Source organism: Lichenostomus cassidix, unplaced genomic scaffold (assembly GCF_008360975.1).
Source record: "Lichenostomus cassidix isolate B80296 unplaced genomic scaffold, HeHo_3.0 HiC_scaffold_852, whole genome shotgun sequence".
Classification (NCBI taxonomy): Eukaryota; Metazoa; Chordata; class Aves; order Passeriformes; family Meliphagidae; genus Lichenostomus; species Lichenostomus cassidix.
In genome coordinates, this window is record NW_028148026.1 from 323,697 (window position 1) to 339,109 (window position 15,413).

The window sequence follows — 15,413 nt, forward strand, 5'->3', positions numbered from 1 at the left end:
TTTCCAAGTCTCCCCCCATCTCTGGGCCCCCTTCTTCTTCACTGGGGTCCTCCCTCTGATGCCTCTTCCCCAGGTCATTCACTGTCCCCTGGTGTCCCCATCCTGCAGGGGACTCACTCTCGAGGGTTTCCCTGTCGGCACAACGCCCCGGAGGACAGGTGGCAGTGGGTGACAGCCTGCTGCTGAGCTGTGCAGTGGCTGCAGGGACAGGTCCCCTGTCCTTCTCCTGGCACCGGGAGGGCTTGGGGGCACCGCTGGGCACTGGCCCCCGCCTGGAGCTGCGCAGCGTTAGCGAGAATGACAGCGGTCACTACCAGTGCCGGGCCAGCAACGGGGAGAGCGTGGCAGAGAGCCCTACACTGAATGTCACTGTCCTTGGTGAGCGGGACCCTCGGGCTCAGGGTGACTCCACCCACGGCATCCCCCTTCCCTCCCAACCCACCAATTTCCCCCCCCGTCCCTCTCAACCCATACCGTAGTCCAGCCCCTCCCCCACCCTCAGCCCCGTCTCTGTCCCCGCAGTGCCCGTGGCCAATGCCACCATCACCCCTGGCCCCCCGGCACTCCAGGTGCGCACAGGTGACCCCGTGACCCTGCGCTGCTCGGTGCTGGTAGGCTCAGCACCTGTCACCTTCACCTGGCTGCATGATGGGCAGGAGGTGGCCCAGGGTCCCCTCCTGGAGCTTGGGGACATTGATGTGGGACATTCTGGCATCTACCAATGCATGGCCACCAACCAGCTGGATGAGCACCATGTGTTCCGGGCACTCAGCCCAGAGCTGGTCCTGGAGGTGACACTGCAGGGATACTGGGGCACAGGTGGGGTCATATGGGGTCACCGGGGGATTCAGGACCCCCGGGGTTCCGCGTGACCTCAGTGTATCCCTTTCTGTCCCCAGCAGTGGCTGCATGGGCCGGTGGGTCCCTCCTGTTCCTGGTCCTACTCCTGTCTGTCATCGGGGGCTGTTACCGGTGGCACTGCATAGGTGGGTGACAGTGGAGGACAGTGGTCCCAGGGAGTAGGGGAAAGCCACCCAGAGCAGGGCGGAGATGTGGCAGCACTGACAGCTCTGGAGTTGGGTGTAGCTGAGTCCCCAGTGACCTTTGCTGGGATCCTGGGCAGTCTGGGGACGTGCTGGAGGGTCGTGCAGGGATGTTGGGGATGCTTTCAGGGATTCAAGGGCAGTTTGGAGGTTGCCTCTCCCTGCCGGGCTTGGGGGTCTGTGAGCTCAGGTGGTCAGGAATTCCGGGGGGCCTGGGGCTCCCTCGGGGTTTCAGTGGCCCCAGAGACCCCACAGTCACCACCTCGCCCTTTCCTTTGCAGCTGCCAGGAATCAGCAGTACAGGTGAGAGGGGTGGGGGGCTCCAGTGCTGACCTCCCTTGTACCCCCAGCCTGCAATCCCCGACCCCTCCCACACCCCCTTATCCCGCAGGGCCCCCCAGAAGGAGGTGCTCTACTCCAACATCGTGCGCAACAAGCGGGGAAAGGGTGAGTATGGGGGGAAGAACAGGGACATGTCACCCATGGGTGTCACCCCCACACGGGTCCTCACAGTAAGTGTCTCTTGCAGGGGACCCCAAAACCACCCCCCCAAAGGACCCCCAGGTGACCAACGCAGAGCTGCCAGAACTCCACGGACGACTGTGGGAACACAGTGACATCTATGCGAACGTGCCGTGACACTGGGGGGACTGGGAGGAACTGGAGGGCACTGCCTATGGCCACACCTCGCATGTGTCCGCCCTGCCACCTCCCGTGGGTGCCAACCCTGCCCGGGGGGTGGCCAAGGTTGGGGGTCCCATATAGGGTGCCATGTGGGAGCGGCCAGAGCTCCCCGTTCCAGTGCTCCCAGTGTTCCCAGGGTTCCCCATTTCCCCTGCCAGTGCCAGGGGGACACCGAACCCATTTTCCCTGTTATCGGACCCAAAACGCAGCTCTTTGATTAAACCGGAAGAAATGAGGTTTGTGTGTTCAGCTCTGTTCAGCTCAGGAAGGAGGAGGGTCCAGGTCAGGTTGTTGAGCAGATCCTTGTGGGATTTGCAGGATTTCTGGGGATCTCTCAGTCCCCTGGGGAGGGTGACATAATGATCGATTGGGGCATTTCCAGGCGGAATCGATTGGGATCAATTGGGTTCCCTCGCAGCTGTTCCCGCAGAGGGGAAGGAGCTGCAGCTCACTGTTTGTACCTTCTCGGTGACACCCGGCCAGGGGCTGAGGGACCTGCGGCGGTGCAGCTACATACCCGTCAGCATCGATCCCGCAGCTCCCGAGACCCTCGGGCCGAGCTGGAGGCCCGAGAGCCCCGGGATGGAGCCGGGGACAGCCTGAGGTGTCCCCCGAGCCCAGCCCAGCCCCGCCGCAGCCCTGCCCGGTGCCCCCCGGTGCCCAAAGCCCCGCAGCCGGCGCTCCCCGAGCGGCTCTGAGCCCCGCAGCTGCTGCGGAGCCTCGGCCGGGCTCAGCCCTGGGGCGGGCGGGGGGCGCCGGGAGGGAGGGAGCGGGAGGCTGGGGGAGAGCAGGGAGCCCGGGAGGAGCCGCCGGGCCTGCGGGAGCGGAGTGCTGGGCTCGGTCACCGGGGCAGGTGGCGCTGCCATGGCGCTGCGAGTGGCGCGACTGTCCCGGGCTGCGGCAGCGACGGTGGCCATGTGTCCGGAGCGGCTGGGACAGCGTGTCCGGAGCCACTGAGGCCATCCAGCCGGGGTCACCCCCAGCCCCAGCACCGCAGCAGGGCAGAGCCACTGCTTGATAATTCCACACTTTTCCTTCTCATCTGGCAGCGACAGCCAGAAACAAAATATTCCTTCTGGGAGCTTCCAAAGTGCTGCAGGTTTGAGCCAGAAAGGAGGAGGCTCCAGGTCAGGTTGTTGAGCAGATTGTTGTTGTCTTTGCAGGAGTTCTGGAGCTCTCTCAGTCCCTTGGCCAGAGGGACAAAATGATCAATTGCTGCATTTCCAGACTGGTTCCCTCACAGCTGCCCCTGCACGGTTGGTTTCCACCCAGCCCTGCTCTGAAAACCATCAAAGGCCCTCGCAGAGCCACTGCTTGAGCTCCAGTTGGTTTCTGTGCTTCTTGCAGAGCTGAGCAAACCACAGCCAGGCCTTTTTCCGCCACACAATTCTCACCTTTGAGCAGCTCTAAAGCTGTGAGAATCAAAGGGGGCCAAGGGGGCAGGTGGGAGCCTCAGGTGCTGGCTGCCCCTGGGGCTGGCCAGAGCAGGGCTGGCCAATGCCCATCCGTGTGCAGTGGGGCTGTGCCATGGCTGGAACCACACTTGGATGGGCACTGGCTGCAAGGAGGAGGAGTTTGGGAACTCCTTCCTGCCCGGGGCTGCATTCCCAAGCTGCCCTTCCCGGCTCAGATCCTCCAGGGGATGAGCAAGAATAGAGAAGTCTGGAACACGAATGGAGGAGTCTGGTTTTCTCTCAAAACCAGTAAACACAAAGCGTCTAGCCCCCCCCAGGACACAAAACCCATGGAGAGGATGGTGGAGAGCAGGAGAGGAATAGGGCAGCCCCCAACATCTTCAGCCCCCCAGATTTGGGAGGTCTGATCCCTGTGGCAGCAATCTGGGGCCAAATCAGCCATTTCCAGGGGGCAAAAGCTGTAGTTTTCCATCCCATCTAGAATGTGTCCAGGGTCTTCCTCCAGAACTGCCATCCCCAGGACAGGACCCTGGGCTGGGATGTGTCATCCCTGGGACAGGTTTCCCCCAGGACGTGTCACCCGCAGAACAGAGACCCCCCAGACCAGGGCCTCCCTGGCTGTGCCCTCCAGGACAGAATGCGCACACCCCCTAACCCCCCACCTTCTGCTCTGAGCACAAACAGCCACTTCCTTCTGCTGTAGGAAAGAGAAAGTGAAAGTGTTGGAGGCACGGCTGGACACTCCCATTCCCCCACAGCCCCCCCACCCCTCTCTGCAGCCCCTGCACCCCCATTTTCCCCATCTTACCTGCTCAGGTGCTCCCCAGGACTGGGGAGTCAGGAAATGCAGGGGCAGTGTGTGTGTGAAAGTGAGGCAAATAAAGAATATATAGAAATAGAGGAAAAAGACCCTGAAAGAGTGGGGCAAAGAACCAAAGCCCCCTGGGACTGCCCTGTGGTGTCCCCTCAATCTATGAGCACCCTGGGGGGGCTGTGCTGGGCCCTGGGTCACCACAAAATCTGAGGCAGCCAGTGAAGGAGCTGTGACCCATGTGCTCACCCAGCCACTGCCCTGGAACCTCCATTGTCCTGGGAACACAACCATGGGATCCCCATTGCCTTGGTCCCTCCATCCCTGGGACCACCATTCCAGGGCTCCCACTGCCCAGGGTCTCCATTTCCCAGGACCTTCCTTTGATCCATTCCCATGGGGACCTCCATTCCCCCACCACCCCCATCCCTGGGACCTCCATCCCATGACCTGAGTTCCCTGGAGCCTGCTTTCCCCAGGGACCCCTACACATTTGGACCCCCATTCCCAGGCAACCCATCCCCTGTGACTCCCCCTCCTCAGGACTCCCATTCCTCTGGATCTCCATTCCCAGGAACTCCCCTCCCAGGAAATCCTGGAACCTTCCCAGGACCTCATTCCTGCCCCCAGTTTCCCCTGGACACAAACCCAGGCTCACCACATCTCCTGATCCCCCCAATCCTGGGCCCTTAGTTTCCACCAGGTCCCACCAGGTCCCCAGCCTGCCCCCACCCTGTCACCACCCTGCCCCCAGCAAGGGCCACCTACACGTGGGGACGAAATGTGAAATCGCTTCCTTCCCCTTCATCCGAAGAGTCACCACCCAGGGGACAGCAGCATGTGACAGCCAGCCTGGATGGCCGGGGACAGCGGGATGGCCGGGAAGGTGGCACTGCTCCTGTGGGGTGAGTACCCTGGGCACAGGCCTGATGCATAGGGATGGGTTCTGGTGAGGCAGAGAGCGGTGGGGAGGGGGCACAGGGGGCTGTGGGGTCCTCTGAGTTCCCCAATGCAAGCAGTGCCACTCCGTGGTGTGACGGGGATCATGGGGTGGCTGTGGGGACAGGAACAGGGGGTTAGGAATGGGGGGACAGAAATGGGGAATAGGGATAGGGGGACAAGTATATGGCAGTAGGCACCTTGGTACAGCATCAGCTGTGGGCTCAGGGACAGGGGGACAGGAGGACAGGGGGACAAGGGGACAGGGGGACAGGGGGACAGGGGGACAGGGAGACAAGGGGACAAGCACCATGCAGATGGGCATTGTGGAGGAGATGCTGTGGGGCTGATGAGGGTGATCTCTGCCAGCATGGGATGTCTATAGAGTCGCCATGCCCAGAGTGTCCACAGTGTCCCCATGTCCTGCCTCAACCCAGGGTGGCTGTGATGTCTCTCTCTGTCCCTGAGATGTCTATGCCCCATGGGTGTTTGAACAGGGACAGTTTGGGGACAGCCCCCACAGCCATCCCCCAGGGGCTGCTGTCCCCACAGTGCCACCCCCACCCAGATCCTCTCCCTTCTGCCTTCCAGCCCAGACCCTCAGCCTCACTGGTGAGTCCTCAGGGGATGCCATGTCCCTGCCCTGCTGTCCCCAGCCCCACAGTGGCCCTGGCAGGCTGGTGTCCCCTGTCACCCACAGGTGCCCAGACCCCCCAGCTCCTCGTGGATCCCCCCTGGATGCCAGCAGTGCTATGGAACCGAGTGACACTGACCTGCCAGGGCTTGGGGACTCCTGGTGCCATCACCTGGTACAAGAATTGGCGGAACTGGGAGCAGAAGAAAACTGACCGTTTCCTTGTCACCCAGAGTGGCACCTACAAGTGTGAGAGACCTGGCACCGGGGTCAGCAACCCTGTGAGCATCTTAGATGGTGAGTGGGGATGGGGTCTGGGTGGGCTGCACTCCGTGGGTGGTCACACACTCCTCATGTGATGAAAGCCTGTCTTCTGCTCATGGTGACATTCCAGTGCATCCCAGTTCATCCCAGTGCACACCAGTGCATCTCATTGTGATGGGACAGCCCTGGTGCATCCAGGTGCCATGGGATTTCCCCCTGGTGTCCCCTGGGTCCCTGGGCACACTGCAGCTCAGAACCCCTCAGTGCCATGGGGACTCTGCTGTCCCACAGACCGGCTGGTGCTGCAGATGTCAGCAGGGGCACTGCTGGAGGGGAACACGGTGACACTGCGCTGCCGGGGCTGGCAGCACAACCTGGTCTCTGAGGTGCGATTTTACCATGAGAAGAAGGAATTGTGGTGGCCCCGTGTTGGGACCGAGCTGTCCCTGTCCCCCCTGCAGCTGCACCACAGTGGCCGCTACCACTGCAAGGCCAAGGTGGGCTCCAAACAGTCAGCATTGGAGAAGTCAGCGCCGGTGACAGTGACAGTGCACGGTGAGCACCCCACAGCTGGGACCCTGATACCCCAACACCCCCACAGATCCTTCCCAGCAGACTTGGAGTCACAAAACACCCACTTTTGTCTCCTTCCCAGAGCTCTTCTCGGTGCCGGTGCTGGAGCTGGAGGGTCCCCCCGAGCCCAGCGAGGGGTCCCCCTGAATCTCAGCTGCCTCAGCACCCCCAGCCCCCTGCGGCCCCGAGCCCCCCTCCTGCACCTCTTCTACCGGGACGGGCAGTTGCTGGGGGGCCCGCAGGGGTCCCCGCAGCTCCTGCTGCCCGCCGTGGGGGTCTCCCACTCGGGCAGTTACAGCTGCGAGGTGCGCTCCGAGGGGGGGGCCGTGCGGAAGAGCAGCGCCCGGCTCCGCGTCACGGTGCGCAGTGAGTGCGGGGATGGGCACGGCAACCCCCACAGCCTCCCCGGGTACCCCAGCCCTGTCTGAGTACCCCCATTCCTACCAGACACCCTTCCCAAATCCCCCTATTCCTCACTGGGCTCTCCCTATCACTGCCCAGGTCCCTTCATCCTTTCCCAGGTGTCACCCAATGTCCTCCCATCATTGTCCCAGGTCCCTGCATTCCCCCCTGGGTCCTCCCACTTCTCTCTGAGATTCCTCCATGGTCACCACATCCCACCATCCCCGTCTGGTTCTCCACATCTTTCACTGGTGTCCCCCACATCCATCTCCAGGTCTCCCCTCCATGAATCCTCCATCCCTCCCTGGGTTCCCTTCCTCTCCTTTCCAAACTGCTCAACAATCTCTCGGCTCCCTTCTTTATCACTGTGCTACCCCCACTCCTCTCTGACCTTCCCTACCTCCCTTGGTCCCTCACTGTTCCCTGTGTCTCCCACCCCTACCCAGGACCCCCAACCCACCCATCTCCCCCCACAGCGGTCTCACTCTCGGGAGTGTCCCTGTCGGCACAGCCCCCCAGGGGACAGGTGGTACTGGGTGACAGCTTGATGCTGAGCTGCATGGTGGCCACAGGGAGAGGTCCCCTGTCCTTCTCCTAGCACCGGGAGGGCTTGGCCACACCTCTGGGCACTGGCCCCCACCTGGAGGTGCACAACGTTGGGGACAATGACAGCGGCCACTACCTGTGCTGGGCCAGTGATGGGAAAAGTGTGGCTGAGAGCCCCACACTGAATGTCACTGTTCTGGGCGAGTGGCACCGTCGGGCTGGGGGTGACTCCACCCATGCTATTGTCACCCTACCATCCCTGTCAACTCACACCGTGTTCCAGCCCCTCCCCCAGCCTCAGCCCCGTCTCTGTCCCCGCAGTGCCCGTGGCCAATGCCACCATCACCCCTGGCCCCCCAGCACTCCAGGTGCATGCAGGTGACCCCGTGACCCTGCACTGCTCAGTGCAGGTAGGCTCAGCACCTGTCACCTTCACCTGGCTGTACAACGGGAAGGAGGTGGCCCAGGGTCCCCTCCTGGAGCTTGGGGACATCGGTGTGGGACATTCTGGCATCTACCAGTGCGTGGCCACCAACCAGCTGGATAAGCATCATGTGTTCCAGGCGCTCAGCCCAGAGCTGGCCCTGGAGGTGACACTGCAGGGACACTGGGGCACAGGTGGGGTCATACAGGGTCCCTGTAGGGGTCTGAGACCCCTGGGTCTTTGGTGACCCTGGTTTGTCCCCGCTCTGTCCCTGGCAGTGACACAGAGGGAACAGAGCACAGGAGGGGAACTCCTGATGTCACTGGCATTGCAGCAGCTGTGGGGTGATGGGTGACCCTGATGTGTCGCTCTCTGTCCCCAGCAGTGGCCGCAGGAGTCAGTGGTTCCCTGTTGTTCCTGGTCCTGCTCATGGGTGTCATCATGGCCTGGCACCGGTGGCACCGCCTGGGTGGGTGACAATGGGGATCCCAGTGAGCTGTGGGAAGTCCCACTTAAGACGGCAGGAGCTGAGCCCCAAGTGACCTTGTTTTGGGGTTCTGTGAGGTTTGATGAGGTGTTGGAGGCTTGTGTAGGGATGTTGGAGGTTCTTTCAGAGATCCTAGGAGGCTTTGGAGAATTCCCCCTGCTGGGTTTGGGGTTCTGTGGGCTCAGGGGTTGTTCAGGGGTTCTGGGGGGAATTGGGGTCCAATGGAGGTTCAGGATTTCTGAGTGGGGTCAGGGGCCGTTGGCACCCCACAGTAACCTCCTCTCTTTCCTTTCCAGCTGCCAGGAAGCACCAGGACAGGTGAGTGGGAGGCTCAAGCCATTATGAACCTTTTACCCTAACCCCTATCACCTCCCATCCCCTCCCACACATCCCCTTTATCCCCTCAGGGTCCCCCCGGAGCCCCCAGCCCCCCCGGAGGAGGGGGAGGTGCTGTACACCCATGTCATGAGCACCAAGCGAAAGGGGGGTGAGTATCAGAGTGGCACACACAGGGACATGTCAGCCACTGGTGTCACCCCTCACCCAGATCCTACAGCCAGTGTCTCTCGCAGGGCCCCCCTGTGCCACTGTCCCCCAGGAAACACAGGTGACCTATGCAGAGCTGCCAGGAACCCATGGGCGACCGCGGGAACCAAGTGACATCTACGAGAACATGAAGTGACACTGGAGGGACTGGAGAGCACTGGGAGAAACTGGAGGACCCAGTGCTCTGCTGTTAGACCCAAAATGCAGCTATAGATTAAACTGGGAGAAGTGGTGTTTCTTTGTTCAGCTCTCTCAGGCTTTAGCAATGGGATTCTCCAATTTCGGGCTGCCACTAAAAACCAGGGGCTGCTGCCCCTCACCCTCCCAGTGGAGGCACAAAAGGCAAAGATCCCAAAGGGCTGAGAGAAGAACAATTTCCTGCAAACAGCAATGACAGAAGAAAACCAACAGCAACAGCAACAAGATTCAGAATCAGAAGGGTCAGAAAAGGAATGATTTCCAGGGAAAGCCCCCGACAAGGAACAAACCCCAGATGCTGCCCCCATCACATTTCCTCCCCTAGGAGGAACCTGGCAGGGTCCTGGACATTCATTGCTTTGACGGCCAAAGCAGCCTTCAGGAGGCTCTGGATTCTCTTCTCTCCTGTCTCCAAACCCTGCTTGATCCCCTGATTTGCTCTGGTCAGGGTCAGATTGGGCAGGGCCAGCTCGACTGGGAGCTCCTCTGGTGCTGAGGGACCAGGGGGCCTTTGCTGCAGGTGTGTCCCAAGGGCTGAAGCTCCCAGCACCCCTTGCTCTCTGCATGTCCTTTAACAGCCCATTCCAGTGTGGGATTTTTCCCCGAGGCTGGGGCACCACAGGGAATGGGATCCATCCCTGCAGGGCCAGGTTCTTTGTCCCCAGTGTCTGTGAGGTTCTTTGGAGAATGAGTTCCAGTGTTGGATTCAATTCTTTTTGCAGGGCCATGTTGCCATAAGACTTCCTTTCCCAGGCCCAGCACAATGTTCCCAGGGGCACAGGGAGCCTTTCCAGCCATCCAGGGCTTGCTTCTCTCCCCAGGTGCCTCCAGCTTTGGGGTCTGTGATCCAGTCAATCTGCCAGGCCTGCCCTGACTGGGATTTCATCCCTCATCCTCCATCCCACAGGGGCTTGACCTGCCTGTGCCCTGTGTGATCACAGCACATTTCCCTTTCCTGGTGTGATGGTGTCCATGGGGAAATCCACATCAGCGCCAGGATGTGTGGCTTAGACTTTCCCTTTACTCACTCAGCCCATCCCTGGCAGTGTGGGCATTTGAAAGAGCTGAGTTTAAGTGCCAATCCCTTCTGAGGTGGCTCCAAGCCCTTCCTGAGCTGTCAGGATCTCTTGTTCTGTTGGGCTGGGACATGGCTCAGGTGGCAGCTGCCATTGTGCTCTGAGTGCTGTGACTGTCACTGGCTGTGGGGACTGACAGTGGCAATGTGTCCAAAGCCACTGTGATAGAGTGTCCCAATTTGCCACGGCAATGACCCCAACAGCTCTCAGAACTCACAGGATGCCCTGGAAAAAGTGTGGGAAACAAAGGGTTTGAAGGGTTTGTGTAGGATTTAACTCTGTGGGATTTGGTTATGAGGATAATATAGAAACAAGATCTCTAAAGCTGAGTTTTAGAGCATGAGAGTTTATTGTGAAAGAGTGTGGGTGTGAGAGGCCTGCTAGGCTGCAAGACGCAGCTCAGAGCAGGTCAGAGAAGCAAGAGAGAGAGAGGCAAAAAGAGAGAGCAAAGAGAGAGCGATTTGCTGTTTACAATACAATAAATCATCTTCTGTGTTGAATATTCTAATTCTCTTTAACCAATCTAAGACAAGCTACAAACCCTACAACATTTACATACAACCTATAAGAATCATCACATTACCATACGGGGTTATATTTTAAACCTTAAAAAACTGCTTTTTGGGATCTCTACCAGGCAGGCAGGGTCTGCTCTGACCTTTGGACCTGCCTGGGCAGAGGGCATTGTTCTATCAAGAAGGGGGATTACCTTCAGTCGGCTATACTATTGTTACTTAGTTACTCTTCAACTCAAACCTTGTCTTCATCTCAATTTCATTTATACTTTCCGTATTTTCAGCATTTTTTGCAAGGTAATCATATCTATGAGGCTTTCCTATTTCATCTTCCACAACAGGTTTGACTTCTTATCCTTCTTTGATTGTGTCAGCAATAAATTCAATGAATATCTCTAATTCCGAGCCTGTTTTGCTGGTGAGAGGATTTGATGAGTGATCCCTTGTCGGGGTTTGACCCTGACTAAATGCCAGACACCTCTGCTTCCTCCTGTTGCAGACATGCAGGAGAGGGGAGGAAAAAAACCTGTTAAACCGACACCAAATTCATGAGTTGAGATAGGACACTGGTGAGGGGACACACAGAGAAAGGGCAAACAGGCTCCAAGCTTAAAGTTGCAAAGTGATTTAATTACCTAACAGAGTTGGAGGATAAATTAGAGGTAAAAATAAGCTTTTCAGATACCATTTTTTCACTCACCCCTCTCCCTCTTAAGACACCATTTCTCCTCTCACTCCCCTCCCTCTTTCCAGCCAACAGCTCAGGCAGGGGGCAGGGTAAGGGGTTTGTTCTCTGGGAACTCCATCAGGGAGAGGGGTCCTCTACTTAGCCACGGGGTCCCTTCAAAAAGAGAGACAGTCCTCTGGGAACTTCTTTGGCATGGGTCAAATCTCACAAGCAACATCCTGCCCAAATTCTGCTGCACCAGGAGTCCTCTTGTCCATAAGGTGCAGACTCTCCTGAGCCAAGGCCAGGCTGCTTCCATGCCAGGAGCAAGGGCATTCTCTCCCTTGCAAGGCCTTTGCAGCTTTAACTCTTTCTATGAGACTCCCACTGGATCACAGCTTCTTCCAGACATCCACCTGCTCCTCTGGTGTGGGCTGTGGGTGGATTTCTGCATCCTTGTAGACTCCATGGGCTGCAGGGTGACCTCCTGCTCCCCCCATGGTCTTCACCACAGCTAGCAGAGGGTTTTCAGCTCTGGCACCTGGAGCACCTCCTCCCCCACCTTCTCCACTGACCTTGGTGTCTCCATGCTGTTCTCCCTTCACATATTTTTCCCTCCTCCTCCTCCTCTAGCTAAAAAAAAGTACATGACTACTTTGTTTTGATTTTTTCTTAAATATGTTTTCACAGAGGCGTAACTAGCACCTCTAATTGGCCCAAACTTGGCCAGCAGCATGTCCATCACTTTCAGAGCCATCAGAGATTAGCTCTACTGGACTTGGTGAAAAATTTCCAGAACTTTACCTCAGGGCACACAGGAGCCATCTTTGTGCCACTCCCCACCCCTCAGACACTTCTTCAGGCCTACCACAACAGTGTTTGAGGAGTTTAAATTTCTCTCAGATGTTAAAGATACCTTGCTGATATTCTGGGCTAAGCAAAACCACCACTTTCCTCCTGGTCCTTATCTCAACCCAGGAAACTTTCGTTCAATTTTCTCTCCCCGTCTGACTGTGCAGCGCAGTGAGAGAGCAGCTTTGGTGGGTGCAGAGCATCTGGCCACTGTCAGCCCATGGCAAGACAGGAAGGAGGAGTGTCCGGGTCAGGTTGTTGAGCAGATTGTTGTTGTCTTTGCAGGAGTTCTGGGGCTCTCTCAGTCCCTTGGCCAGAGGGACAAAATGATCAATTGCTGCATTTCCGGACTGATTCCCTCACAGCTGCCCCTGCAGGGTTGGTTTCCACCCAGCCCTGCTCTGAAAACCATCAAAGGCCCTCACAGAGCCACTGCTTGAGCTCCAGTTGGTTTTTGTGCTTCTTGCAGGGCTGAGCAAACCACAGCCAGGCCTTTTTCCCCCACACAATTCTCACCTTTGAGCAGCTCTAAAGCTGTGAGAATCAAAGGGGGCCAAGGGGGCAGGTGGGAGCCTCAGGTGCTGGCTGCCCCTGGGGCTGGCCAGAGCAGGGCTGGCCAGTGCCCATCCCTGTGCAGTGGGGCTGTGCCATGGCTGAGCCCCACACTTGGATGGACAGGAGTCCCTAGGCTGTGCCACCCCTGGGACAGCCACCCCCCCAGGAAGGTGCAGGGACACTTGCAGAACTGCCCTCCCCCAGGACAGGATCCTCCTGTCCAGGATGTGTCACCCCCTGGACTGGATTCCCCCAGGTCATGTCACCCCCATGAAAGGAATAAGGGAATGTCTTTACAAACAAACAGCTGGTAAGACCGATACTGAGAAATGGAAGAAACAGTGGGAAAGATTTCCATAGGAATTCCACAGGCTGACTTGCCCAAGACTGTGTTCATAAAGGACAAGAACAGAGACATGAGATAAGAAAGGGGGATGCACATTAGAAGAGGGTTTGCATTAGGTGTTTCAGGAAGCCTGTAGCACTCAAGTACCTCAGCCAATGGGGAAAGGGAGAGGGAAATGCGGCCAGGAAATTAGGATAAAAAGAGCCTGCGTCCTCTAGCAGTTTGAGAGACCCCATGGGAAATGCCCATGACTTCTCCCATTATTAGAATAAAGTTACAGGACTCCTCTGTCTCCTTTTTGGACCTAAACCTCTGGTGGTTTTGGATTAATTTTCCTGACACCCAGAACAGGGATCTCCCTGGACAGGATCCCCCTGGATGTGCCCCCCAGGACTGACCCCACCCCCCCGTCTGACTCTCAGTGTAAAGAGCCTCTTCTGTCTGCTGAAGGAAAGAGAAAGTGAAAGTGTTGGGGACACAGCCGGACACCCCCATCCTCCACAGCCCTCCAAACCTCCCTGCAGCCCCCTCACTGCCGTCCTTCCTCCCCGGGCTTCCCCCAACCTGTTACCTGCTCAGGTGCTCCCTAGGATCACGGAGCCATGAACTGGCAGGGGACATGTTTACAAAGTTGAGGAAAAAAGGAAAAAAGTAAAAATAAAGAGAGGGAAAATTCCCAGTGGGGGAAGCACAGACCCAGAGCACCATGGGAGCCCCCTGGTGTTCCCCACAGACCATGAACATCATCAGTGTCTGTGCTTTTGTCTGGGTCACCCTGAAATCTGAGGCACCCAGTGCAGGAGCTGTGACCCACATGCCCACCCAGCCACTGCCCATCCCTGGGACCCCCAATCCCCTGGGAACCCAACTATGGGACCTCATTCTCTAGGTCCCCCTCCTGGTGACCCCCATCCCTGCATGCCCATTTCCCAGAACCTCCATTGCCCAGCATTGCCCTCCCCTTTATCCCATCCCATGGGCTCCACAGTCCCCCAGGACTCCCCATAGCAGGGCCCACATCACATCACCCCAAATCCCTGGGGTCCAAGCACCCCTGGGACCCCAATCCCGTTTCCCCTTCACCCTTGGGGACCCCATTCACCAAGATCCCATCCCCTTTGTCTCCCCTTCCTGAGGAGCCCCATTCCCCAGGGACCCCATTTCTGCCCCTCCCCGTTCCTATGGAAATCCATCCTTAGCTCCCCACATCCCCTGAGCCCCCCAGTCCCTCCATGTCCCTCTGTGTCCCCAGCCTGTCCCCACCCTGCCCCCACCAAGGGCCACCTACATGTGGGTGATGTGACCTCGCTTCCTTCCTCTTTGGCCAAAGAGCCACCACCCAGGGGACAGGTGGCCCCAGCAGCGTGTGACAGTCAGCCTGGATGGCCAGCGACACCAGGATGGCCGGGAAGGTGGCACTGCTCCTGTGGGGTGAGTGTCCTGGGCACAGGCCTGATGCCCCAGGGATGAGCCCTGGTGAGGCAGAGAGTGGTGGGGAGGGGGCACAGGGGAGTTGTGTGGTCCCCTGAGGTCCCCAATGCCACCAGAGCCAGTCTGTGGGGGTGGACGCTGGTGGTGGGGTGTCTGTGGGGACAGAAATGGGAGGACAGGAATGAGGGGACTGAGATCTGAGGACAAGGATATCATGACAGGCTCAATGGGGCTGGGAAAGCTGTCATGACAGGGACAGGGGGATAGGGATAAGAGGACAGGGATAAGGAGACAAACACATTGTGGATAAGCCATGGGGTTGGTGGGGGTGACCTGTGACAGCATGGGATATCTGTGGTGTCCCCATGTCCACAGTGTCCCCATGCCCCTAGCCCAGGGTGGTTGCAGTGTCCCTGTCCCTGAGATGTCCACGCCGCATGGATCTGGTGCATGGGCAGCTGTGACACAGACATGTTCCCCAGCCTCTCCAGATCTGTTCAGGATCATCTGTGAGCACTTTCTCACAAGAACTGATGTCCCATTGGGGACAGTTTGGGGACAGCCCCCACACCCCATGCCCTGGGTTCTGCTGTCACCGCAGTGCCACATCCACCCAGACCCTTTCCCTTCTTCCTTCCAGCCCAGACCCTCAGCCTCGCTGGTGAGTCTTCAGGGGAATGAAATGTCCCCACCCTGCTGTCCCCAGCCCCACAATGGCCCTGGCAGGCTGGTGTCCCCTGTCACCCACAGGTGCCCAAACCACCCAGCTCCTCGTGGAGCCCCCCTGGATGCCAGCGGTGCTGTGGGACAATGTGACACTGACCTGCCAGGGCTTGGGGACATCTGGTGCCACCACTTGGTACAAGAACAGGGAGCACTGGTGGAAGAAAGGACCCGACCACTTCCTTGTCACTGAGAGTGGCACCTACACGTGTGAGAGACCTGGCACTGGCCTCAGTCCCCCTATGCGCATCTTAAATGGTGAGGGGGCGATGGGTGCCCTGG

General features: G+C 58.4%; 3 protein-coding genes across 3 annotated transcripts in view; all 3 read left to right on the plus strand.

Annotated features, from left to right (window-relative positions):
- The window catches only part of LOC146420307 (Fc receptor-like protein 2), a 71,062-nt gene extending 61,796 nt beyond the window's left edge, over positions 1-9,266 (plus strand). The window contains exons 8-13 of the mRNA XM_085048382.1: positions 109-378; positions 7,633-7,929; positions 8,121-8,204; positions 8,519-8,540; positions 8,630-8,709; positions 8,795-9,266. Coding sequence (XP_084904508.1) covers positions 109-378; positions 7,633-7,929; positions 8,121-8,204; positions 8,519-8,540; positions 8,630-8,709; positions 8,795-8,904 — 863 coding nt within the window. The 3' untranslated portion in view covers positions 8,905-9,266. The remainder of the gene's footprint in view (positions 1-108; positions 379-7,632; positions 7,930-8,120; positions 8,205-8,518; positions 8,541-8,629; positions 8,710-8,794) is intronic.
- Positions 785-1,944, plus strand: LOC146420310 (uncharacterized). The gene is made up of 4 exons (XM_085048416.1): positions 785-986; positions 1,325-1,346; positions 1,435-1,490; positions 1,573-1,944. The coding sequence occupies exons 1-4, from the start codon at positions 830-832 to the stop codon at positions 1,680-1,682; spliced, it is 345 nt and encodes a 114-aa protein (XP_084904542.1). The 5' UTR covers positions 785-829; the 3' UTR covers positions 1,683-1,944.
- On the plus strand, positions 5,838-7,240 carry LOC146420311 (Fc receptor-like A). The gene is made up of 2 exons (XM_085048411.1): positions 5,838-6,345; positions 6,446-7,240. Exons 1-2 carry the CDS (start codon positions 5,994-5,996, stop codon positions 6,508-6,510), a joined length of 417 nt encoding a protein of 138 aa, XP_084904537.1. The 5' UTR covers positions 5,838-5,993; the 3' UTR covers positions 6,511-7,240.
- Positions 9,267-15,413: the final 6,147 nt, after the last annotated feature.

Coding starts and splice junctions, on each gene's coding strand:
- LOC146420310 (XM_085048416.1), top strand. CDS start 830: ATGGGGTCACCGGGGGATTCAGGACCCCCGGGGTTCCGCGTGACCTCA. Junction 987..1,324: donor TTACCGGTGGCACTGCATAG/GTGGGTGACAGT, acceptor TTTCCTTTGCAG/CTGCCAGGAATCAGCAGTAC. Junction 1,491..1,572: donor GCGCAACAAGCGGGGAAAGG/GTGAGTATGGGG, acceptor TGTCTCTTGCAG/GGGACCCCAAAACCACCCCC.
- LOC146420311 (XM_085048411.1), top strand. CDS start 5,994: ATGGGATTTCCCCCTGGTGTCCCCTGGGTCCCTGGGCACACTGCAGCT. Junction 6,346..6,445: donor GGTGACAGTGACAGTGCACG/GTGAGCACCCCA, acceptor TCTCCTTCCCAG/AGCTCTTCTCGGTGCCGGTG.